The sequence below is a fragment of the Aythya fuligula genome, chromosome 1 (assembly GCF_009819795.1).
Source record: "Aythya fuligula isolate bAytFul2 chromosome 1, bAytFul2.pri, whole genome shotgun sequence".
Lineage (NCBI taxonomy): Eukaryota > Metazoa > Chordata > Aves > Anseriformes > Anatidae > Aythya > Aythya fuligula.
This window is the reverse complement of record NC_045559.1, coordinates 197,691,564-197,718,336: the sequence shown is the minus strand read 5'-3', so window position 1 is coordinate 197,718,336 and position 26,773 is coordinate 197,691,564. Positions and strand designations below refer to the sequence as shown.

The following is a 26,773-nucleotide window of genomic DNA, read 5'->3' as shown; positions in this document are numbered from 1 at the left end:
TTGTTTTAATATCCGTCTTTGGTCAGATATTTTGAGGTTCTTTTTTTTTTTGTCTTAAAAAATTTCAAATCATGCTACTGCCATGTCACTGGTGTATTGCACTTTGCTAATAAGGAGGCACCAACACTTCTTCAGGGCTCATCTAGTGGTCTTGTACTATGACTTTCTAGTGTGATGAGCTCTGCAGTTGAAGTCAGTCAAAGTCCAATGCCTGGAATTCATCCTAGGTTTAGGTTTTGTCTGTATCAGCAAGACGTGCGGTGCAATAGGAGTAGACTTGTCAATTAACTATGTGTTTACTACATATAGACTTGGATTTCACTGTTGAGTTTTACAGCTGGAAATGTGTCTTAAGCATGCATTGCTTCCTCAGCTGGCATTGGAGCAAGGGTTCTGAGCACGAAAATCTGTAAAGAGCCCGGGAGGTCATCCCTACATGACAAATTCCTCTCTGCTCATCGACCTAAAGGTATCGCTTCCTCTCAAACATGAGATCAAATTGAAATGGAGAACCAAACCAAAATGAATGGAGAGATTTTTCCAAAACCATGCAGTTGAGATTTTAAGACGTGGAAAAAGACTCAAGCAAAGTTAAGCATGTAGGAAGCCAGAGGCCAGTCTCCAAGCCAGGAGCTGGCAGTCCCAGGTGAAACACACACTCGATTAGGGGTTGAACCTCAGTAAAATGGAAATCCAGAGTGCTGAGACATCAAGCAGTCAGTCTTCCTCCTGGTAAATGAATTCACAGGTGCGTCTGTGTTTCTGAATAGAGCATTTCAGAGTCTTGGGAATTGGGGTACACTCCTCGAGAAAATAAATGTGTTAAAGTAATGGTTTTTACTTTTTCCCCCCTTGTTTGGTCTTCACTCTTCCACGTATCCTGTAGGGGATGGCACAGCCCTGTGTGGAACAGCCACAGTGAACCAGGTGTGGAAATCGTTGCTTCACCTCCTGATGGCATTTGAAACGTGGGGTGCCAGGATATCTAGGAGAGTGGATAGAAGGGGAAAGCAGGGGAGAACTGGCCACGTCCAGGCGGACAGCGAGACTTCGGGACAGGCTCTGGGCGGGCTGAGGTCCCGATCTCGGAGTGAAAGCCCCTCACGGGTGGCACAAGGCCCTGCGTGAGGCACCGGGGCAGACATTAGCACCGGGGACCCGCCGGAGGCGGCCGGGTCCCGCCCGCCTCAAGGCGCCGTGGGGCGGGCCAGCGGCGGGACTTCGGCCGGCGGGGCGGGCGCTGCGGGGCGAGGCGGGGAGCGGCTCCGGGGCGATGTGGACGGCTCTCGGCACTCTCTCGGAGCCCCCCGGGCCCAGGGCAGCCAGCGGCCGCTTCTGGGCTGCCACCCTGGGAGCAGCGGTGGGGCTCTTCCTCCTCGGGTTCCTCATCGGTACAGTGCGGACTCACCCGCCGCGGGTCGGGAGGCTCTCCCGGCCGGCCCTGGGAGCTTCCAGCCGGGGGAGGCGGCTCGGTGCCGGGCTGAGGAGCGGTCGGGTAGGGGGGAAGGTTTGGGAGGGCTTCCAGAGCCCGGGGGCTCCGTGCCCGAGGTGAATCTGTGGCCGGCCGAGCCGCCATCTGCCCAGCAGCAGCGGCTGTCTTCCGTCCAGAGTGCCTTTTTGGCTAGTTATTGTATAATTTCATTTTAAATGCGGTAGTTAGGCAAGAGAAACGGCTTTTGTAGTGTGCTTGGAGTTGGTGGAAGGGCCCTGACTGAGTGGCGCCAGCCTGTTGCCCACTCTGCTCCCTGCCGTGTCCCCGATGTGCCACCTGTGTAACGGCTGCTGCGTTTGCACTGAACACGTACAGGCCCCGGCTTACAAAGAGGTGTCAAAAACTCTCCCTAGACAGGTGTTTCTCTCATCACTTAAGTCTGATAACACAGCTACAGTAAGGGAATGATTCCAGAAAAAGAGCCAGAGAGTGAAAAAATAGTTACAGGACATCTGTTCCTCACAAAGGGGCTCTGTTTCTGTACGTTTTCATAAAGCTGCTGCCTTTCTGAGGTGACTGGCAGCATGATGTGCTGGTGCTCAAGGAAGATAGATTGGACTCCTCAGCATCTACAGTAAAATGACTGATGAATAGATACAATACAGTATTTTATTCCCCTCAATATGTGCCCAGATAATAAGTTGTCTCACTGTGGTGTGGGACTACCACTGACATTACCAGGTTGTGGCTGCTTGACTGTGCTATGATAAAAAACAGCTGTAAAATATGCAGCGAAATACTTGTGGTGATACTGAAGAAAAATTATGTGTGTCATGGGGATATTGTTCTGGTGTTTTTACTGTTGTATTTTGCTGTGTTGTGTAGGCTGGTTTGCAAAACCTGTAGAAGAGAAGACATCTTCGAGTCCTCATGGAGAGGTGAAGGCGGCATTTATGGCTGAAATGAAGGCTGAAAACATCAAGCAGTTTCTTTTGTAAGCAGTGTGTAGGCTTAGCAGTCAAAAGAAAAAAAAAAAAACAACGAGCAGGAACCAGCCCACGAATATTACCAGACAGAGCATGGTGTATGGGTTTTTGGCCATAGGTTTTATCATGTTTTCCAGTGAGATGAGTGCAGTCCATCTCAGCTCCTTCCAGTCTTACTTGTGTTGAGAACACTTGAGTTGTTGTCAGTAATCTCAGTGCTTGAAGTAATTAAAAATGGCCAAGTTCTTGCTTAGCCTTTGGTGAATGCTTGTACAATGATGTAGAGGTTGACTTCTTCTCTTATGTGTGGCCTGTTTCAGCCTACAGCAGTGTTTACCTTACATTGTTTTTTATGTAAAAATTGTTTATTTAGGATTAGGCTGTATGACTAAACTTAAGTTGGGAGAGATTCAATGGAAGATAGTGGGCCACATCAACTTAGAAGAAAATCATACTAGCATTTGAGCTTGCAGTTCTTCCTACAGATTAGAACTTCATACCTTATTGTTATTCTCCCTTCTGACTTTCTGACCAAATTTATTAGATAATCTACATGGTCAGAATGATGACTGATAATTATTCACTTTCATGAAGAAAGATAGATTTCAATGCTTTCACCCTCTGCACGGTGAATAGCTAGAACAGTCATCGTAGATAGAGGTTAGTCATCTAAGAAGTATATTAAGCTGTTGATTATAAAACAAACACCTTTTAAGATGTAGGGTCTTTTTAAGACCATGTTTTTCCCCAATAATTTATTAATCTCATGTATCATCTAGTAATAAAATTAGGTGATTTTAACACTACTCTGTTTCTTTTAGTACATCTTAAAAGCAAAGCTGCTCATTTGTTGAAATGAATGGTTTTAGGTGTAGACAATAGAACTGGGTGTGCTGTTTATTCCGAACCTGATTAAATAGCAGGAAGTTCTATCTTGCTGCAAAACCAAATTACTAGAAAAAAACATTTTCAGTTTATACATTGTGGCAATCCCACACATTTCATTTTAAGTGCACTTGCCACAAACTTTTGCAAATAAGTTAGCTGGAAAGTACATTCTCTTTACTACATAATAGACACGTACTGGACTATGTAAACATTGAAAACCAAATGCTTAAGATTTTTTTTCAGTTGTCAACCTGTGTTTTGGCTCCTACAAGGCCAACCCTGTAAAAGGAACTTTCTGCCCTCAAAGCTCCCTGTCTCTATGCTAACAGTGAACATTGTATTGCATTTGCTGACATGAGGCCAATTCTGTGGTGAAATACAGCAGATCCTTTGTCACTACTCAGAACTACTCATGCAGGCAGTCAACAGCTTAGTACAGGAAATGAAGAAAAACACAATAGTCAGTTAAATGGGAATATAATACAGGAGAATGCTATTGCGTAACTCAAATTGTAATAAAAACCTGAGACTAAAATATTCTAAATCTTAAAGAAAACAGCCATTGGCTCTAAACATAACCATGGTGTTGGTTCAGTATGTTATCCAGAAAATGGTGCCTTCACTGTACCAGGGACTTCTCTAGTATAGTGTTGATAAAAGCTGTTGACATTATCAGAGGAATATGGCAGCATTTGGCACAAAAAGCAGAAGTGTATACTTCTTTTGAAGTAAGTGCTTTGTTTGCTGCTTTTAGTAACACTCACTGGAACTCAAGAAGGAAAATTTTTCCCAACCTTATACCTCTTTCTTATCCAAGAACCTGTTTCTTTCATTAACACCAGCTGGTGTGACACGTGCTTCTGTGGCATGTTGGTGGCATGGTCATATGACTAGATGAGGACATGATTACAAACCTCATTCATCTGGGAGTTCTTTGGCTCAGTTCACCACTAGGCCTGCTCAGTGGTCTGAGCAAATTTTCTCTTTTTCATGCAGTGGGTTGCTCACTACTCATGGTATCTTTCACTGTTATTGAGTCTGTATGTCTCTGAAGTCACAAGGTTCTTAGTTTTTCTGTTCCTTGTTTGTAAGCCACTGTGAACTCTTATTTGCCAACAAGACATGCTCAGAGTGAACTTTCAGATAAATCAGTATTTATGCCAAAATTAATTAAAATAGTGGCATCCAAGGAGAATATCCAGCTAATTAAATGCAGGGATCAGAGTAATTATGCACATTTCTCAATTGGATACCTGGAGGTAATTATACTTGATTCTTTTATCGCTTCACAAGGAAGCTCAGTCTCCTTATGCACAGAAGTGTTTGGCCCAAGGTTGCCCAGAAGACAAGGAATAAACCAAGGACAAGACCCCACAGGTGATGTCATTATGCCTTTCTTGCTAAGCCACACTGCTAGCAAGATGTAAACACCTGCGACAAACTGAAATCCTTTTCCTCAAGTTAAGTGTAAGATAAGCAAATACCTAAATTCAGAAGAGTCTGGGTCCTAATTTAGTTTCAGTATGGTCTTACATGGGAGTTTCTTTCCAGCTAGGCTAAGAAGGGTTTTGATTACGAGCTGCAATTCCCGATCCTGACCAATTGCTTCTTTTTCTCTAGCAATTTTACACAGCTTCCACACCTCGCAGGAACAAAGGAGAATCTGCATCTGGCACAGCAAGTCCAAGCTGAGTGGAAGGCGTTTGGTTTGGATTCTGTTCAGTTGGTTCATTACGATGTCTTGCTCTCTTACCCTGATGAAACTAAGCCAAACTACATCTCAATAATTGATGAGTATGGAAATGAGGTACAGAAAACATCTGTTTTTGCAACCAGGGAAAAAACACCTTCATATACCTGGGAAGACTGGGAGGGAAAGCCATCCTCTGCTCTGTTCATGATGTTGCATCTGATCCAAAGCTCATGGAAATCAGTGGTTACTGTTTATTTATTTTTTTCCCTAAATTTGTATCTTCGTTTCTTCAGCTGTATGCTAAGAATACTAATAATTATCCTACTTCATGCAGCATACTGACATACATGGATGAAAGGAGAATTATTTATTAGAATTACTTTATGTAATTCAATTGTTTTAAAATTGTTCTTTTATTAAGAAAGAGGAAATCAATCATTGTCAGCATTGTTATTTGTACTGATTCATTATACAGTATTGACGATTGTGCTAAATTCACTTTCTTGAAGATCATAGAGTTTATGCCTTGAGACTGACAAATAAAATCAGTTCATGACAGAGCAACTCTAGTGTTCATAGAAGCTCTGGGGATGAGCAGAATGCACGATTTTTTTTACTATTATGATCTAACCTTCTGTTACGTGCTATACTGAGACCACTTTAGCGTAACCTGTGTTCATTTAAATGAGATTATCTGCAAAGAGTGGAGATGGGATTTGTGAGATCACACGTTGAACCTGCATATGGAAAGTGATGCCCAGTGCTTGTTAAAGTTTTGGTCACACCTCATTTTTAGTTATGAAACTAGAGTCCTTTAAACTGTAAATGTCTGTGAAATGTGCCTATGTAGACAGTACTTCTTTTTCATGTTGCTTGTTTTACGTTTTTGTTTCTTCTTTCCCAATAGATTTTCAACACGTCATTATCAGAGCCTCCTCCTCCAGGGTATGAGGCTGTTAGAGATGTGGTGCCACCCTACAGTGCATTTTCAGCCCAAGGAATGCCTGAGGTAAAATAAAATAGTAAAAGAAACAGAGATAACAGAAATAGGAAATGGAAATAGACAAAGATGGGATACTGTTACATAGTGTAGCATAGCATTGAATGGAGTAGAGTAATGTGAAATTTCTGGATCTTAGGTTTGTTCAGAACCTGACATACCAACATTGAGAAAGATGAGCTAGCTCTGTTGTCTATGATTTTTTTTTTCTCTAGATGGAGTTAAAATTGGACTGTTCTGCCTCAGCCTGAAAAATGTGGAAAGAAATCTTTAAAGTTGTCAGCTGCTTTAAGCTTTTCCAGATTATTCTGTGAATACACACCATTCTTTTCCATTTTGGTGAACAAATAGGACTCTTATATTTATGTAGCCAAATTAAAAAACTGATTTTCAAAATTCTGCTTTCCAAAGGCTCACACACAGGTATAACTGTGCAAGTTTATGGTGAGCTTGAAAATGGCCTTTGCTAGCACTTCTAGCTGGTGGAAATAGGTGTTACTGTGATCGAAGTTTAACATTAATCCCTTCTATCTTGTACAGATGGTACCAGTTGACGATCTTTCTTTTACATAGCTGGCCTGTGTAACAGGATTTTCTATCCTATGAACATTAGTGGATTCAATTAGTAATTTATAAGAATAGAAATTATTTTTTGTTTGCAGTATCTTTCCTGCCTATACATAGGATAATGTAGGTTGGCAGGGCCCTTTGGAGATTATCTGGTCCAAGCTCTGCTATGAAGTGTGGATGTGACTTTGAAACCTGATAACAATGCCTTTAGTCATCATATAGCCCAGTATTAAATTCTTATACTTTCTGAAGTTTGTTAATAAGCTGTGCAAGTCCAAAAGACAAAAGATAACCTGTATTCATTTGCCTCAGATACTCAAAGGAAGCTGGAGAACCAGGCAGGTAGCCTCTCCCCTTAGGATATGAAAGCTTTGAGCATTTCAAGAATTGCTGTGGGAATTTTGGAATGTAATGTAAGGTAAAATTACTGGATTCTGACTTTGTGTCTTAATATAATATCCCCAAAGAAAGACAGAATAACTTCACTGCTTTATTTGGTTTCTTCAGAGCTATGGTAATGGATGTGATATGAGAAATAATAAAAACAAGTTTAAAAAGCTGCAGCTTCCTTCTTCAGAAAATGATTTTATTTTAATTAAATGCGAGAACATTGTTTCTGAATGAAACAATACCTAAAAGACAGATTATCTTTTCAAAATACATTGCTTATGTTTCCCTTAATGCGTAGTACTTTGACAAAAGCTCCAGGTACCTAGCTAGTGCAGTTAGCAATAATGTTCTTTGGTGAGCACTTGTCTGCATCTATACTGCAAATAGCATAGGAGGGAGCGTGTATGTAGCTCAGCAGTGGGAATGCTCCATGGGTTATGGGCTCTTCTGAGTTTTCCCATATCCGTTTCTGTACTTCATGTTAAAAGCCATTCTATTAAACAGATCTAAGCTGTGGAGAGAGAGGTTTGCAACTTGCCAAGTGCATTCATCAGTCTCTTGCTTTCTTTGTGCTCACAAATCTTGCAAACAATTTCTGCATAAAGGTCCAAATTCAATGAAGGGAGACGGCTATACAGTACCTGCATGCCAGGGTAACTGCAGTCTTACAAGCAGGACACCCCCCTGGAAAGTGGGAGAAATGGATCAAAGTTCTTCACACTGAGAGAGACCAGGAGCTCAGCTCTCATGTTTTCTGAGTGAGTGCTCTAATCAGGGAGTTGTGGAAATACCATTGGGCACCATTACAGTTTCCTGCAGTTGCTCTTTAAAAATAAGTGGTAGTGACTGTGTTTTGAAAGTTAAATACTGCCACAGTAGGATAGTAGCTACTTGCCAGTTAGAGTGAGACCCTGCAGAGATGTAGAAATAGCTGCTACTTTCTGGTTCTCGTTGAATGGTAGATGGAATATATCCTGGTCTCCGATACGAATTGTCATAATGCATTTTTGTTCTGTGTGGTGTATTTCAATTAGATCCCAATAAACAGGAAAAAAAATAAGCTTTGAGCAGAAGTTTCTTTTAATAGAATTTTTTAGCAAAAAATATACAAAGTGGTGAAGTCACATTCTTAAACAGCAGTACTAATTTCTGTTCCTTCCTTCCTTGTTAAGTGACTGCAAAAGTACCCCAACTCGGTAATAATGGTCACAGATAAGATGTGTGTTTGAGACCTCTAACTAAGCTGAAAGAGACCAGACAAGGCATTTTATGAGTCCACACTACATACTCATAGCTTGTATTTTTTAATACTTTTTAAGGGGAGTCTCTACAAACATGAGGGATTTTATGACACTTCTAGGAAATTAAATTGTTGCAGTGCTCTGTTGAGACATTGATACCATTGGTGTAGTTCTTAGTCCTTTTAATGAAAGTTAAAGATGAAGAATTTTCAGAATGTTAAATTAATTTCATTAAGGATGCCTGATGTGCTGTGTAATCACAGAATTGGAGGGGTTGGAAGGGACCTTGAAAGATCATCGGGTCCAACCCCCCTGCCAAAATGTATCAAGGAATGACAGAATCTCCAAATAAGTACCTTTGAATGTAGTTTCGGAAATCTAGAGATTAAACAATACTGTAGAAGTTCCAGATGATTGACAATCAAAATAAATACACATTACACATAAATAAAGTATTCATGACTGTGTTTCAAACATGTTCTACAATAGTTGATGTGTCATTCTAGTGCATAGGATGCAATTACTATTTACTGTGATGTCTGGATCTAAAATACCTCTGGCTGTCCAAGACTGATTACAGCTTAAATAGACTATGAAGAGAAGTAAGGGCCATGCTCTAAGCATTTACACTCAGTTTCTGTTTCAGAAGTCACATCTTGTATTCTCCATAGAGTCTGAGGTCACACAATTTTTGATGTTATGAATCTATTAGGAGTCACTTACCTACCTAATTGTCTTAGGATCAAAGAAAAATTCATACAAGAACCTGTCCTGGAGCCCATTGTTCTCAGCTTATTCTCTTCTAGGTCACACCTTCATGGTATGTTTATTGACATTCTTGTTTCAAATTCTGCCTCTTTCTATCAGGGTGAGTTAGTATATGTGAATTATGGCCGCACAGAGGACTTCTTTAAGCTAGAACGTGAAATGGGAATTAACTGTACAGGAAAGATTGTTATTGCCAGATATGGGAAGATCTTCAGAGGAAATAAGGTAAACTCTAATAAACTCTATATAAGAATATTACTTGTGCTGTCCTTTGGTTGATTTCAAGAGACTGAAACTCTTAACTAAGGTCTTCTGGAGCTTTTAGTGCAACTGAGTTTTTCATAGAGGTGCATTCAAAGTGGATTCTTTAGTAGGAAATATAAAATACTTATTTGATACGTATATAATGCATCTAAAAGATAAATGTAATTAAGTTGGAAAATGTTAAATATTGTAGTATTCAGCTGCATACTGTATTTTTTTCCCCAAATGTAACTAATAAGCTTGGGTGATACACTCTGAACTAAGCTTTTCTTTCCTGTAGATTCAGATATGCTTTAAGATCCCCATGTTGTAGTTATTGATAATGGTTTCTGTACACTAGACAAAGGCAGATCTACATGGAGGTTATTTTAAATTCTGTATTTATTAATTCCATATCCCTATCATGTAAACATTTTAAAATGACATTTTTCTGCAAATTTCCATGGCCTGACAGGAAAGTACATAACCATGTGCATACTTCAGGTGCACACTCAAGTTATTTCCTCAGAAGGGTTGTAAAGAGACAGTCTATTGTAAGCGTGTTTGCCTTTTGTATGAAAATTAGTTTGACCATAACTTGGACAGGGCTATATTTTTAATTTCTTGATTACTTCAGAGTGTCACACCAAATCTCTTGGAATCTCATTGGAATGCCAAATCTTAACACTCTTGACTGATCTTCGGCGAGCTTTAAGTGGATAACTCACTGTTTTACATATATGCCATTTTCAGCAGTGAGAAGTGACATTTGACTTTTATTCTGGATCAGGTAATAATTTCACTAAATTTTTAAAGGTTACCACTCTTAAAGATACTATCTGAATGGAAGAGACTAAAGAAGGTATCACTGTCTGTGAATCATTTATTAAAATGAAATACAAACACATCAGAGTTACTAGTATCTAGAGGGAGGGGCAGTTGTCCTTTGATTTAGAAGTGAAATGTCCTCATTGACACGAAAGAGTTGATACCTGATATCTATATATGTACAATAATAATACATATCTATATATGTATTTTCCGGAAATTTTATGATATGAGACTATTATGGGACCTTTACTTAGTCCAAGCTGTGTAAAAGGCCTTGAGCTCTAATCACTGTAATTTTTAATACTTTCTTTTGCCCCTTGAACATTTGTGTCAAACTGTCTGGATAGGAACCAGAGATGTGCTTTGCAGGTGAGGAATGCTGAATTGGCAGGTGCCAAGGGAGTTATTCTCTACTCAGACCCTGCTGACTACTGTGCCCCAGGAGTAGATCCCTATCCAGATGGCTGGAACCTTCCGGGTGGTGGAGCCCAGCGTGGAAATGTGTTAAACCTGAATGGTGCAGGGGATCCTCTGACACCAGGCTATCCTGCAAAAGGTGAGATATCTGTACCCTGGGCCATCAAGTACTTTCTAAAGTGGTGCTGGAAGTTATTGTGGTACTTGAAATTCATCTATTGTCTGTACAGTTGCAAAGAAAAAAGCTAGAGTTGGTGATCTTACAGATGGATCTCTGTCTGCCCCCTCAATAAGGGTTCCTGTGAATGCTATAGGGAATAGGGAGAGGAATGCAGTGCCATAGGGAGTATGAGGAAAATCCATTCTTTTCCATACCTGCTAGAGAAATGGCTTCTAAATGTTGATGGTTGTACATACTGTGAAAAGTAATATCCTGGTTTGTAGAAAAAAAAAAATCATTTGTAATTTAGCTGTGTCCAAACAAAACCTGGACCTTATTTTGTTCACAAAAACAGCAAAACAGAATATTAGGTAGCCTAGTATATAACATTATATTTGCATCTCTCTGGCAAATGCTTTAGTTCCCAGCTCAGTGTTCCAAGCATCAGGATATGGGGTCCCTTTTTGTTCTTGTAGTTTCTGTCTGGCTTTTTCTGAAGTTCCTTCAATGGAGAGAAAAACATCTATCAAAAACCTTTTCAGTGCAAAAAAAAAAACCAAACACAAACCAAGAAATAATTTTAAATTTTCCAGGCAGTTCTGAATGCATAATTGTAGATGTTGTGGGAGATTGGGAGATTTTTTTATTATTATTATTTTGTCTCTGAAAATATGTTGATGAAGCATAAAGAAGGCAGTCACTGAGGAAATGTCAGCCCAACTTCTAGTGAATTGAAATGATTATCCCTGACTCTTATGTTAAGACTGTGCTGTAAATTGTACAGACACCTTCTGGAAGTTGTAAACATGGAAATACCTGTCTTCTGCTTTCAGAATACACTTACCGATTAGACAAAGCCAGTGGTGTAGGTCTCCCAAAAATTCCAGTTCATCCCGTTGGCTATCATGATGCCGAGTCATTACTGCGGTAAGTATTTGGGAGACATGAGGAATTATAAACAGACTGTTTAGTGAAAGTGTTAAGAGTATTTGAAAAGAAAGGTAAAAGACTTTTTCACTTTGCTTCCACTGTAGTTGTTGAAATAGTATGTTTGTACTTAGGTTCTGTGTAGGAAGTGGACATTCTGTTACCTATTACTGCATATCAGATACGTGCAAAGGGATTTAGAAAAGGTCCTTTGTAACACATCAAGTATGAACTGCAGTTATAACAATTAGCAATCAAGCATACTGAAGTTATAATATAACTCTCAGTTTGAGTAAAGGCAAGGATTTGTGGAACTGCCATGGTACCTGCCTTGTGAAAAAGACCAAAAATAAAATCATTCATTTATCCAGGTAAATTCATACCATGTATCTTTGAGGGGACATTATCTGCACTCTGGTTTTAGTTCTATGAAGCTTTCTTTCATCTTTTGTATTATGTTGCATAAATATGAAATGATGCTAGCAAACCAATATAACGATACTGGAAAAAAGGCAGTGTCACAGGAGATTTAGCAGACATGTATGTTTCACTACTTTATATACTAAGTATGCAAGTGACATGAAGACAGGCTCCCATCTTTCCAGAGGATGGTATTAAAATTCATAATTATCTAAACAAACTAAATAAGTTGAAAAAAAAACAAGATGCAGTTGAGTTAGCAGGTGCAGCATTGTCCTTGTATATTCACCTTAGAACAAGAAAAGATGACTTTAACTCATATTTCTTCAATTTTAGACATCTTAAAATCACATCAACTCTGTCTATGGCAACATACTAAAAAATGTCCAGAGGCAGGCACTGAAAGACAAATGCTTGTCCTGTTAAACTGTTAGAATGGCCCAAATAACTCACTCCTGAATAAACTGTAAATGCAGTTCAAGACAGTAGAAAGATCCATGGGCCATTTTCAAGAGGTGGTTTGCTTGCAAAACCCTTGCAAACGAAGACTGCTTTCCAGGATAGCTGTAGACCATTCCAAGCTGACCTCAATGTGCAGGGGAATTCCTCTATGTTAATTTACTAATATTAAGGTAGCTAAAAATACAGATTAATCCCTGTGAAAGCTTATAGTACAAAATATTTAAGACAGTGACCCATTACTCTGGTCTACATTTGTATGGGACTTAAAAAAAAATAACAAGATGGGGTTCCTGGTTCCTCATTTGTCTTTGGTGTTCTTGTAAGATGACTATAATTAATAATGGTAATACTTTTTTTTTTTTTTTTTTTTAATAATAGTAATATGGGAGGATCTGCACCACCACATAGTAGCTGGAAAGGAAATTTGAATGTGTCTTACAACGTTGGTCCTGGTTTCACATCAAATTATTCTACAAGGTCAGTTTTGTTTCATAAGGAACTTGTTTGAGATCAGAGAAATACAGGTAGAGAATCTGATGAAAAGTAGAATAGTTGGGGCTATTTGCATCATTCCTTTGATTCTGACCATTTTCTGGGACAAAATGCTCTCACTGCAAAGCTGCAGTAGGTTTTCATCTCATTGGGTGGATATGACCGAATTGCTTTAGTTTCAAGCTAATCTTGAGCCAGGTTCACTTGGAAAACATCTAGCTTTTCAAACAAAATATTTAATCAGAATGGTTAATTTTTAGAGAACTGAATTTGTCTTCTAAATTCATGTGGGTCCAGCTTTTGATTTTACCAATTGCTGTATGTAAAACATTATAAACTACACGTTAAGTTTTCCAGAAAGAAATGCTTTAAGTGCAACCTCATTTTTATTGGTTTAGTTTTGTATTTAAACTGATTTAGTAATTACAGTTTAGGATTAAGTCCAGGTATTTCACTATTGGCTGCACTTCTTTTTTATTTCAATGTGAAACATTTGACCTTTTCTCTCTGTCTTAGTCAAACCATGTGAAAAATTCTTCCTGAAAAAATAAAATTAAAAAAGGCAACCCTTGAGGATGAGTTGTTGCACCTTCAACTGTGTTGCGGATAAACAAAGTCTCTGACACAGCTCAGGCTTTCTGATTCTTGTGGTGTCTGAGGTGGCACATCAGTATGATCACACTGACTGTGTTGGAGTTGGTTCTGATTTATACCAACCTCTAGATTAGATTGAACTATTTACCTTTTTAATATTAGATGGTTTTCGTTTTTCTTTCACTCTAATTTAAGAACTAGCTCCTAGCGAAAAAAAAAAAAAAAATTGGACCTCTTGAAATCATTATCCATATAAATCCTACTGACATCACACTAAACACTGTTCTCAATAGCACAAGTATAAATCTGGGAAAAAAAATTACACTGAAATATTTTCAAATTTACTTTGGTTTAACAGTGGGTAAATTTAGCCGAAATCCTTTCATTACACTTTATATTTTACAATTTTTAAAGGTGTTGATGTTTTAATATCTAATCTGATGGATATATTCTGTTTGGATTTTCTTCCCAATGCACTAGAAAGGTGAAAATGCACGTTCATAGCAACAACAAAGTAACAAGGATTTACAATGTGATTGGTACCATCAGAGGCACAGTGGAACCAGGTAAAATAGTTTGTCTTCAGTGTAATGTGAGTGTGCAATGACTTCTACATACACTTCAGAGTTAGGGGAAATGAGGAAGATAATTTTCTCTGAAATACTGGACCATGTGATCCTTTGTGTTGAAATATTTACTGCAGCAGATTTCATATGTCTCAGAGTATGTCAGCACTTTCACTATACATGCTGATTTTTCAAGGTGGAGTCATACTCTAGACAGAAATATTTTGCTTCAGGCAGGTAATTTTGCAACTGAAAGAATACCCTTAAGTGGATATTTTTCCCTACTAATGGAGGAACAGTATTATCAATCACAAGAGTTCAAAACCAAATGGAAATGGGGTATAACAGTACAAGTCCTGAAAGAATTTGCATTCCATCTGAACACATCATTTCCACCACTATTAATTTATTGCCTGTCTTACAGTCTCCTGTAGTCAGTGTGATCTTTACACTATAAAAAACCAGATATATAGACATCCCTAGAATGATAACAGCATTTCATCTGTAACTGCAGCACTTCTCTGTTGCCTAAAACAAAACTGTTAACCGTATTGTAGTATCACGTAGATCTAGTCTGATTTGGATCATATTAATCACATTTTCATCATGATTGTAGGCATTCCTTTTTATGATTGGTAATACATATACCCATTGAAATACACGTTTTAATGCTGTGAGTTGTCATGCTGTACAAAAATAATTAGCTGGTCAACTTCACCATGAAACACAGTATTGTAAAATGTGAAAAAATGGTTCTGTCTTCAGAGGAAAGCCACAGTATTTCTAATAATACAAGTAGCATTATGGAATTTAGGAGATTTTATGTATATGGGGTTGAATTACTGTGCTTGACAAGTTTTTTAACACTTGCTGAAAATGCAGAAAAATGTCTTTGGAGATTTAAAATGTCTTTTGCGTTTCCATTAAATGTATGATAAACTAGTAAGCTTTGTTACCTGATGCTTACACATTTATATGGAAAACTAAAAATTACTTCCAACTAACAACACTATGGGGGAAAAAAAAAGTTTTTTCTAAGTAAACTTCCCTATTTCTCTAGACAGATATGTTATCCTGGGAGGCCACCGTGACTCGTGGGTGTTTGGTGGTATTGATCCTCAGAGTGGAGCAGCTGTGGTTCATGAGATTGTGAGGAGCTTTGGAAAACTGAAAAAGGAAGGTAATTGTAATGAAAGACTGAAGTACTCTAAAACCACCACTGTCAACAGTGCCCATTGATATGGCTGGGATTGAAGCATGTGCTTAAAAGTAAACGTGTATCTCTCTGATCTCTCAGATAAGCACACTGCTCTGCAGCTGTTAACTAGTTTCAGTTACAACCCATCAGTATTTCTGAATTATTTCTACTCAAGAGAAAATAGATCTGAAAGAAAACAAAACACAAAGTAGAAGATGTGAGGATAAAATAAATGAGACAGTTGGATACAATTGATTGCTGTGTATTTGATGCTGATCATACCAGATGTTTCAGTGGTCCTACTAAACTGATACCATGGTGATCTTATCAACAACACTTCAGCAGGGCAGCATTGGGAGTCTTCTCATCACTTGACTCTAGTTTGGAGACAGACTCAAGAATGAATAAAGTCTGTGCAATGCAAAGAATGAGGTGTGCAAGCATAGTATAGGAGGTAATGGTTAAAAATACCTCATGCCTAGTTCATTACAATAGGAAAAAAATGTCAACTACCAAATTTCTGTTGTTGTCAGAGCAAATGCTGTTACTGTCCCTGACATCCCATGGAAATAAGCTTTGACATAACTCAAATACTGTGCTATAGGAGCTTTCTTTGCCTACCCACTGCACTTAAAACCTATTAGCATTCAGTTTCCTTGCCATTCCATGGAAGTTATTCAATATAAGGGGAAACTCTCCTTAGAATACAAGTGGAAAATAAAATAAAAAAAATAATAAAGTTGAAAGGGAGCAAAGTTTGAAAGGTTCCAGTAACCTCAAACTTTGGGCGAAGACAAAGGCAAGGCAATATAGAGCCATTTAGAGGCAATATAGAGACGTTTGGTCTGGGTTTAAATGCAGAACTTCAAGAGAAAGATCCTTGCTTTAAAGGTTACAAGGAATTTTGTAGGTATGGAAATCTGGTATTTGGGAAACAGGTCAAAGAAATTCAGTAATGGATATGAAAATTTGCCAAACACACTTTTCTGACGAAGCAGACATCATTTAAAAATATGCACTAAGTTGAATTGAGCAAAAAGAAAAGGTTTCTTTCAAGGATTTACGCACATGCACATTCTTTTTTCTTGTTCAGAGTTAAATTTTAGAAGTTTCTGTTGAGAGAAGAGCATGTAAACATTTTTATCACATTGAACCAATAGATTGCTAAAAAAATTAGCAAGGCATTATTAGATTAGTAAGGAAGTTGTTTTTAAAGTTCCTTAAACATACCTCTTTTTCCACAAATCACTATTAAAGATCACACACACCCTCCAAGTGACACAAGCTATCTTTATTTCTGTAACACACTTTTCATGGTCTTTTATTGCAGGATGGAGGCCAAGGAGAACAGTGATATTTGCAAGCTGGGATGCAGAGGAATTTGGCTTGTTAGGATCGACAGAATGGGCTGAGGTAAACTGACAGTGTTAAAAGAGAAGTTTTCACAGTGGCAGATCTTTGAGAAATATGTGCCAGAAAGCAGCACTCCTTTTTTCCCTTGCTCTCTCTCTCTTTGTTGCACTTAGGAACTACCAAGGCTCATTTCAGTAGGTTATATGATGTTTTTCCCAGAAACAGCTGTTTGTTCTGGGGGTGGGAAAATCATTCTGGGAGAAAAAGTTGATCAACTTTTTCTTTCTCTATTCCTCCTCACAGGAAAATGCCAAACTATTGCAAGCACGAGGAGTAGCTTACATCAATGCAGATTCCTCTATTGAAGGTATATGGTTTCAATTTGCCTTTAGTAGTGGTGGTATATACAGGTGACCAGGAGGCAGTTTAACTTGAAGATCTATGAAAGCTCCAAAATGATAATGTTGTTGCCTTAGTCCAGGAGTAGATATGGAAGAAAACTGTCCCAGAATCATAAAGTATCCTTCAGGTATTCCTGTTGCTTCAGGAAAGATGTTCTTTGCAGCAGCTGAACTATTTGGGAAATCATGGGGAGGGACAAGTGTTGTGCCTCTGTCAGCAGTTTTATAGCAACTCTCGAATCTGCATCCACTCTCATAATGTATGTAATCAACATAGGGACATAGGAAGAGCTCTGAGAGTTGCTTCAAAAGGTGGGCTGTAATTCATCCTAATTAATACAAATGCATTAATTAGATCACAGGAGGAGACCCCTTCTGCAGGGAGAGTCAGCTTGTTCCTTGTAGTGTGTGTAACTCTCTAGTCCCTTTCTTATTAACAAATAATGGCACAAAGCTTTGGCTGAGAAGACGGTACTTGTTTGTACAAATAATTTTTCCTGTTTTTCAGGAAACTACACACTAAGAGTGGATTGCACGCCACTGATGTACAGACTAGTGTACAGTGTGACCAAAGAGGTAATATTGCTTGAAATTTTTAGCCAGAATATTTAGTACTCACTCACTGGCTGGGGCTCTGTGCATAAAATATGATGTCAGACATTGCTTTCTTTTCTAACTGCAGTCACCCTTTTTAAGTCAACAGCTTTTTTCCCAGAAGTGGCAAAGGGATTTCAAATGTATACCTTTAAATTATTGGCTATTCATGATTTTTTCTCTCTTCCTGTGAAAGTTCTCCTTCTGAGAACAGACTATTAAATTCCATGAGCCAGAGAACAAGAACAAGCACAAATGTAGCTGCCCAGTCCAACAGCTCAGGTGCCCGTGGTAGTGGAAGAGTCTGTCTGTCTCCCTTTAGGCAGGGGAAGACTTTAGGGTTGCTGAAGTGTTGTTTTTAACATGATGTGGCAGGTTGGGTCACTGTGCTCATTTTCCATGGATCCTGTTAGGTACTCAATGGCTCTGCCCATTATGCTCTCACACGTATTTATGTGGCACATAAAATTAAAAGGTAGGGACCTTTCTCAGGAAATAGCATTTCCATCTTAAATGTAAGATGTTCCTTGCTCTGAGAGTGGGTCTTAGAGGCTGATAATAAGGGCTTTTTGTTTCTTTTCTGTTCATCTGCATCAAAGCGTGAACATTTATTTCATCTTCTGTGTGTTTTATATATATGCATGTAATACACATTTAATCGCTCCATGTATTCTGTGAATTTACTGTATCTGTCTTCATCTGCTATGTCTGCTTCACCCATCTGTCTTTTCCAAGGTCAATACTTTGTTATCTCTTGGAAGCTGACTTTAGTCTGCAATGAAAGTAAGGGAAGGGTAGTAACTCAGTATAATAATTTTCTGGCAATTGCAAGGCAACAAATAAAATTTAACTCTGTTAAAATTAGATGCCCATTTACAGATATTTCTGTCTGGAACTGCAGAAGAGCTGATCACCTGCAGTTCCCATGGTAACTTGTGCTAAATGCGAGTGTTCAGAACTGTCAGAAAATCAGGTCATTAGAGTCTCAGTTTGGACACCAAGAGCTATCATTAAAATGTTGACCTAAATACCAGTAAACATGGTTGCATAACCTTCCCCAAGCTGGGAAACAGCAACAAAGGCTGATGAATGCCTGTTACTATACTCGCTTGGTAGCTGATTTTTGAAGGGAATGCTAATCAGGAAGGAGGTGCTGTGTAACCCCATCCAAAATGAATCTGTAGCAAAAAGCATTGGCACTGTTCTGTAAACAGTCAGCTCTGTGACCAGATAGCCAAAGATGCTTTATTTTGACTGTTATTTTGAGAAATTCATAGAAACACATAAAAAAAAAATATAGTTATTGATAATTCTTAATAAAGACAATTAAAAATGTAAATATTGATTTGAAATGTTTTGCTTTCCTTCTGTTTTTTTTTTCCATCTAAAAAGTTGCCTATTTTTAGCAAATAAATGTTCCTTTGAAAAATGCTTCGTATAAAAGGTTAAAGTGAAAATGCAGAAGGGCTGAGGGGCTTAAGAGTGTTATTTATTCATTTTCCTAGGCCATAGCCAAGTGATGGCAGGTTGTAGTTTTGTTGATTGGTAATATTTGAAATTGTACCCTTTGTCTTCTTTTACAATACATATTTTCTAGATACCAAGTCCTGATGAGGGGTTTGAAGGAGAATCTCTCTATGAGAGCTGGTATAAAAAAAATCCATCAAGAGAATATAAAGAGGTTCCCAGGTCAGTGACAAAAGAAAATCAAAACTTTGCTAGAATTTATTGTAGAGTGTGGGTTTTAAAAGAATATATACACTTGAAAAACGGAGCACTTGAAAGAAAGAGTGTTAATTTCAGCTGGTATAGATTTCAGAATTTTGTTGATTGTGGCTCATACAGTGTTGTACAACATTTTTGAGAGCTTGCAGTTGTAGAATGAACAAGAGTCTTTGTGTATGAAAAATACAATTTTGTTGTATTTTATAGAGATTTAGACAATAAGGGTAATATATACAGGCCAGTGGCAGAAGCACAAGATGGTAACATGGACCTACCCTTGCACTTGCTTCTGGTCTCCTGGAAGGCCTCTGAGGTTGAGTGGCTGAGGAAAATACAAGGCAGGTTCTTACAACACTCTCCTTCAAAATTAGCAGGGTTCCTTTAATGAATCTTGTATATGGAGTTGTGCTGGTACTGTTCTGTTTTCTCTGAGCTTAGAGCCTGGGATATTGGAAGTTTAACAGGAGTTCATTGGGTCGTTCTTCTCAATGATTAAAGACAGTGAGTTAAATTCTTCCCCTGAGTGTTTGATTTCTCTACAGTGACTCTGCCCCTCTGGGAATTACAGTTGTTGGTAGGAGGTACATGCAGTGCAGGAGTCCGGGCAATTCATAGTGTATTGACAGAAAGAGTGTGCTAGAGAAAGACTGTGTAGTGACTGTACTGGAGAATAAATAGCTATCAGTACTTGGAAACAAACTAAAAAATATATTTTGGGTATTGTCACTCAAGGCGTTTTCCTTTTTCTTGTTAAAAGAATAAATAAGTTGGGTTCTGGCAATGACTTTGAAGTCTTTTTTCAACGTCTTGGCATCGCTTCAGGCAGAGCACGTTACAGTAAAAACTGGGTAAGTCTGTGTCTTTGTAATTACATCTCCCATGTAACTGCCTGAGTAATATCAACTGTGTAATTGAGCCATTCAGTCTGTCAGCTTTTTGGAGTCAGCTTAGTGTGTCAGAGTGTTCATTACTAGAACTCTGCTACTACAACACAAATATTTAGTAAATAGGAATGGTCAGCTTGGTGTCAATCAGACAAGAGAAGAAGGAGACCTTTGTTCAGAATAACTGGATGTGCTCAAAATTACTTATGGCTGATGAAGGCTTGAGTGGCTTCTGATGACTTTTGAATGAATTGGGATGGCATGTGAAGCTTTAAATTCAAAAATGGCTCATGTTTCACAAAGAAGATAAGTTTGACTCTGGAGCATGCTGTAAAATGAGACCAATTGAGAAACGTTCAAGGAACTATCTATTAAATATGATCTTTTCTCTGAACAGACATAACCAAAGACATAAACAAAAATGGCAGTTGAGATCCAAGCAATGAGAGGAAGGGCAACATTATCTTAATTTAGCCTACTAGCAGTTATATGTCCATTCTTAGCTACCTTCTTTAGGATCTATACCCGGTCAGTGGAGAGCAGTGTCTGAGTGACCATCTCATCATAGGTTAATGTCTAGGAGAGCCACCACTGAACAGTTCTTCTCATTTGATTGTATGTAGTGGCTACAGAGGATTCATGTGACCTAAACATTTCACTTTACAGTGCTTTGAATCCCACAGCAAAGGTTTTCAAGCATACCTGCAGTATCCACAACTGACAGGAATTAATGGTTTTGTTTGGTTTTGTTTGTTTCAGAATGTAGAAAAGTATAGCAGCTATCCAGTTTACCACAGTGTCTATGAGACCTATGAAATTGTGGAGAGATTTTATGATCCCACTTTCAAGAATCATCTGACAGTAGCTCAGGTACGGGGAGGGCTGGTGTTTGAGTTGGCCAACTCTGTTGTGCTTCCTTTTGACTGCAGAGATTATGCATCAGCTGTGAGCAACTATGCTCATATCATCTATAATATGTCAAGAAATCATGAAGAGCAACTGGCAACATACAACGTATCCTTTGGTACGTACAGTCATTATCACATTCCTCTGTTAGTGTTTTATCTCATTGTATAAGCCTTGTTCAGGCCTTGGTATTTGCTTTGTGCTGTACAAGCAATAGATAATACAAGAGCCACCCCTTCAAACAATTTGAAATGTGACTGTTTCCTTCACTAGTATGCCCTTGCAGAAGCTATGCTGCTGCCATGGAGAGCTAACAGTTCCCATCACGTGATGGTCAACTCTGAGATCAGACTAGGTTGCTCAGAGGTTTGTCGTGTCTGGTTTTGAAGACCTCCAAGGACAGCGACTGCTGCTAATGACATATGTGCCTATGCACACTCGCTTTCTTTCTCTCACTGCCTCCTTCCCTCACTCTCACTAAAAACTCCTTTTATGTGGCAGGACATAATGGAAATGCATAGGTTGTTGGGCTCTATAAAACTGTGCGCCTACCTGAACAGTCTGGTTCTGGCAATCCATGCTCTTGACATTTTTCAATTATGAAATAATAAACTGTTCACAAAAATACTGATTTCTATTGTTTCCAATGAAAGTTTTCACACAGATTTACATAGTTTTTAATGTAGGAATGTGGAGTTACTTGATTTTTGTTCATCGAGAATGATCAGATCATGGTCACAATGAAAGATAAGCAGTTTTATTTTGAAGAATTTGATTTGTTAAATGGTTTCTTCCGAATTTAAAGTTAAATGCTTCCTTTTTTTCTCCCACCAGATGCTCTGTTTTCAGCTGTGAAGAATTTTACAGAAGTGGCTGCTAACTTTCATGACAGACTGCAGCACATAGACACCAATAAGTAAGTTTTTTCTTCCAGTCAAATCTATGGGCTCAGAGGGCATTGTCTTTTCTTGCATTTAGTCCCCTGAATAACCTTGAAGTCCTTATGGATTCTTCTTTTTAAGGATCTCGTTACTCTAGGAAACAAACTATAGAACTGCTGAACTAGTGAACATCAGAGATGCTGCAGAGCCTGGAAATCTAGCCATTTAGCTTTGAAAAGTGTCCAAGCTAATGAGTGTCAATTCTGCTCAGGAACAGCACCAGGATGACACATGGACATGACAAGACTGTTGGTTAGCATGAGCAGAGCCAGCCCATGTGTGTCACTTCCTCCAGATACAGACACATCGTAGGATTGTATCACTGGATTATCATTAAAGAACTAATGATAACTTGTAGTCTTCATTTGCCACTCTAGTTTTCAAGTTACTGATACTACTTAATGAAGAAAACAAACAAAACAACACATCTGTACCATGCTTGTAGTCATGGCAAGCTTTTTGACAGGCTTTCCAAAAATTCTGTATAGCACCTATGCCACAATTTGCACTTGAATTAATTCGTTCTTTGTAGGCCATGCCCAGAATTAGAAACTATGCTTCCTTTTATATATACATACGTGTATGTTGCATTTATTGGGAAGAATCTAATTTAGCTGTATGCTGGCCCTTATGGAAGACTAAGTGAGAATAAAAGACATCCTTTAATGGCAGCAACTTTCAAGATAAATAATTATCTCATAAGTAAAATATTACATTTATGGCATATGATACATATGATATTTGTATGAACTTTATATTTCTAGAGCATTTACACTGCATCATGTTACTAGAAAAACACTAATTTGTATGAGCAGAAAAATTATCTTTTAAGTAGTTAGAACACTAACTGTGTTTTCTGTTTTATTTTCCATTTACAAATCATAACTTCTGTCCCCACATCAGATCTATTCTGTTTTATTGTGATTTTGTAACTTCTGTCAGTTATCACAGCTTACATACTTGATTTACCATGTAAATTTCAATTCATTTGTTTTTCTAAATCACAAAAGTGTATCAATAAATACAGCAGAAGTTTCAAAATACGTATAAGAAAATAATTTCCTGTTAACCTTTGTGATCCAGTGTGGAAACATGTCCTGCAGAATTCTGAAGCACATTAGCGGTTGATAAAGTTCAGTTCAAAATAATTTCATTGATGGAAGTCCTAAAGCTAAGCATTAATTCAGCCAACCTGAATCAGTTTCCATTTACACCCATGTAAACTTGAAACAATTTCATTGACAGTAGTAAAATTATTCCAGACTTACAGTGATATAAATTTTACCACTTTTTCTTGGTAAGTGCTTTTGAAGTTCTACAGTAAGTTACTTTAGATGTAAACTATCAAACCCACATATAGTCAGTATATTCTTCTTCACATTTCTTGTATTTGTTAAGCATCAGTAGTATGCCCAGAGCTATTCAAAGCACACAGAAACAGATGGTCTCTGCTGAAGGGAATTTACAATCTGCTATCAGACAAATACAGTTCTTGGATGACTCAAAAGATGATTCTAACATTACAAGTTTCCTGTTCCTCAGATGTTGTAGTTTTACATATAGAAATAAATGTGATTTAATTGAAGTAATTTGCTGCTCACTGGCTTTGTAGAAAATGGAGTTTTGTACAAAAGAAGAGAATGGTTTGTCCTAGCATCCTAATGAAAAGGAGGTACAAGAATAAAATGCAGCATGAGAGAAAATACCTGAAAGGCTTTCTTCTTTTACAGTATCTCTTGGCCTTTAAGAAAAGCTTTAAGGTTTATAACTTTCAGGTTATAGGCCAGGCTGTCTCACAGTATAGAGCAGCATAATTCTCTTGGGCAGGTTAGCTGTCATGCTCTGTCTTCTGTCTTCTATGCTTGAAATTCAGCCTTGTGGATGTACTGTCCTTCATGAATGCACAGCTGTATCCATTGTGGCACTGAAGGACAGTGGGCCAAACACTCTGTAGCTAACATGTTCTCTTGTTTTGCTTTTAGCCTACTTGCTGTCAGATCATTAAATGATCAGCTCATGTTTCTAGAAAGGGCTTTCATTGATCCACTTGGATTACCTGGAAGGCCATTTTATAGGTAAGAAAGGCTTATTTTTTACATTCTGACTGGAGTACTGTATGAGAATTCCTTTATGATTTATAGGCCTCTAGATGGAATTGTAATGGTTTTATTCAATGTAGTAAAATTAGATTAAATAGGACAAATAAGATTGAAAAGCATAAACAACATCAGGGAAAACTTCAGTGAGATACTCTGTACGGAGTAGGAGTCCCATTTTAAGCCTATTCAGATCAGTAAACCCATTTCCATTGATTTCAGTGGGCTTCTAAACAGATCAAAAAGTTTGTCCGCTGTCTCAGTTCAAGTCATTTCACTGATAAAGGAGGTTTGGTTTCAAAGTGAAATAGGGTATACTTAAAACATCTCGAATTTGACCTGCCATAGCAGAACAGCCATGCTAGAAAATACACTGTAGAGGGCAGTACTCCAACAGCAGTGAAGTGAATTCACTAGTTCTCTCTTCCAGTTCAAGAGATAAATCTTGTTTGAGAGGCAGAATAGTTGAGTCAAGCCTAGCTTTTTGGTCATTCCTACCACTCTGTATTCAGATCGGTCATCTTTCCAATAAAAAGTTCCACTAAAAATTAAGTGTAGAAAGAGAATGTAAGATCTACAGTCCTTATATCTCACATGACTTCTCGTTAAAAATCTATTGAGAACAGTCCAAAGCCATAAAGCATGCTTGTATCTGTCAAAGACTGTGTACATCTATGAGAAAAGGTGCTGGCTTGCTTTTTTTTTTTTTTTTTAATCTTTCCCTTTCATCTAAAAAAAGGGAAAGAGTGCTTTATTCAACTCTATCTCAAGTCTTAGCTACAAAGTTCTTGTATTCAAATGGAATAATGTAGTTCATTTTATTTTCTTGCTTAACAGACTATAGGCAGTATTGCTATTATATATATATATATATGTAACTATTTATTTACCCCTTCATTATCAAGAATTTTAGATTTGTATAGAAAATAATATTTCATTTTCCTAATGCACAATATTATTGTGTTCTGTTGTTTTTTTCCCCCTCAACTTCCCTACAGACATGTTATCTTCGCTCCAAGCAGCCATAACAAGTATGCAGGAGAATCATTCCCAGGGATCTATGATGCCATGTTTGACATTAAAAATAAACCCGATCAACATGAAGCCTGGGAAGAAGTTAAGAGGCAAATTTCCATTGCTGCCTTCACTGTACAGGCAGCAGCAGGAACACTGAAGGAAGTAGCTTAAATATCAACAACATAATCATCAATGAAGACTACAGATAACAGCTTGCAGAAGCCTCAAAACAAGAACTTGTAAAACACCAAGAGGATTATTAGAAAGAACACAAAACTCAGACAGTCTTGTTCTTTGCAAATAATACAACCAAGTGCAATGCATTTAGCAGTGTTAAGGTAAAGTAATCCATTCTGAGAGCTCAGGCTTTAGATAATTAATGAAGAGAGACTCTATATTTAAAAAAAATCAAGATTTTTCTGTTTCCTATTTCAAAAAGTGCTAACCACTGGATTTATTTTCAGAGCTGTGAATTTTGCTTGCCTTATTAATTTCTATAGTAATCCTCATAGTGCATTAGGAAAACAGAAGACATTTAATGTTTTTATCAGTTTCTATCTTTGTTGTTGATGTTCTATTTTTTACCTTAGAATTGCATAATATATACAAGATAACATTTTCAGCTCTCCTTTTAGATGAAGATTCACATATGAAGATGGGAAAACATGCTGCGTGAGGAATGTATCATGATCTTAACAAGTTTGGGGCTGCCAGCCCAAAATTCTCATCCATGATGTTCTTCTCTTTACATGCAGTCTTTCAGCTGTTTGCAAATAGAGTTGAGCAAGAAGCCATTAGTCACCAGCGTAAAAACAAGGCAAAGCATCTTGTCAGACTATTATGATCTCACAAAACATGTCTTTCAAGATGAAGACATATTTTTATTCCCTTATCCCAAACGTACTTGTGCTAATTCTTGCCATAACAAGGCATTTTTCATATGAAAACAATTAGCAAGGAAAATTCATCATGTCCTTAATTTGAGAGGATACCAAATTATTAACATCTTCATGGAATCTGTATTTCTGGTTTTGGCATGCAGCTTACTCTTACAACAAACTACTCAAAAGAGTAGTATGGGACAATAGAGATCAGACCGAAGTCTCAGAAAATCAGGTCAATTCTTCTGACAGTCTGCTACTGGAGGATTTAATAAGCTCTTGCATGGCAAATATTTTTGTGTAATTTGATTTGCCATTTCAGCTCAGACTTCCACCATTTCTTAGAAGACTGAGCCATGATCAGGTGGATTTCAGTGTTGTGATAGATTTGGGATTTTCCATAAAATCCTAATTTATTCATAAATATTTCTGACCTAACCACAGCATGATTTCATTTTAGTTTAGTTAGGGGCCTTTTTGGCAATAGCTGGTAGGTAATAAAAAATGGCAGAGACTAGGACCTCACAAAATATTAAGCTAGTTATACTCTTTAAGTGCTGCTAGATATGGCAGCATCTATATATATATATAAAAATATATATTATGTAGGCTGTTTCCTAACCACTAGAAGTAATAAGACATAGGGACAGAAGCTCTCTCCTCTTGTCTCTGTGCCTCAGAACAGAGCAAAGGTACA

At 37.9% G+C, this 26,773-nt stretch overlaps 1 protein-coding gene across 3 annotated transcripts; it reads left to right on the top strand.

The window, feature by feature from the left end:
- The first annotated feature begins 1,261 nt into the window (after positions 1–1,261).
- Positions 1,262–25,922, top strand: LOC116489852 (putative N-acetylated-alpha-linked acidic dipeptidase). 3 transcript variants are annotated; one of them, XM_032188559.1, is made up of 19 exons: positions 1,262–1,391; positions 2,318–2,426; positions 4,927–5,113; positions 5,907–6,008; positions 9,068–9,193; positions 10,412–10,598; positions 11,453–11,546; positions 12,807–12,905; positions 13,995–14,080; positions 15,141–15,260; positions 16,609–16,691; positions 16,935–16,998; positions 17,541–17,608; positions 19,224–19,315; positions 20,109–20,199; positions 20,995–21,259; positions 21,976–22,057; positions 24,065–24,157; positions 25,177–25,922. In XM_032188559.1, exons 1-19 carry the CDS (start codon positions 1,274–1,276, stop codon positions 25,364–25,366), a joined length of 2,256 nt encoding a protein of 751 aa, XP_032044450.1. In that variant the 5' UTR covers positions 1,262–1,273; the 3' UTR covers positions 25,367–25,922. The 3 variants fall into 3 exon arrangements, with proteins under 3 accessions (XP_032044450.1, XP_032044457.1, XP_032044465.1); XM_032188566.1 differs by lacking the exons at positions 24,065–24,157; positions 25,177–25,922 and having other exon boundaries at positions 20,995–21,105; positions 21,976–22,051; XM_032188574.1 differs by lacking the exons at positions 1,262–1,391; positions 2,318–2,426; positions 4,927–5,113; positions 5,907–6,008 and having other exon boundaries at positions 9,094–9,193; positions 10,390–10,598.
- The last annotated feature ends 851 nt before the right edge of the window (positions 25,923–26,773 follow it).

What these genes read in the sequence shown, in the direction of transcription:
- LOC116489852 (XM_032188559.1), top strand. Translation starts at nt 1,274, where the DNA reads ATGTGGACGGCTCTCGGCACTCTCTCGGAGCCCCCCGGGCCCAGGGCA. An exon ending in ACATCAAATTATTCTACAAG is followed by an intron (nt 12,906 to 13,994) that starts GTCAGTTTTGTT and finishes CCAATGCACTAG; the next exon opens with AAAGGTGAAAATGCACGTTC. An exon ending in TGTACAGTGTGACCAAAGAG is followed by an intron (nt 17,609 to 19,223) that starts GTAATATTGCTT and finishes CATATTTTCTAG; the next exon opens with ATACCAAGTCCTGATGAGGG.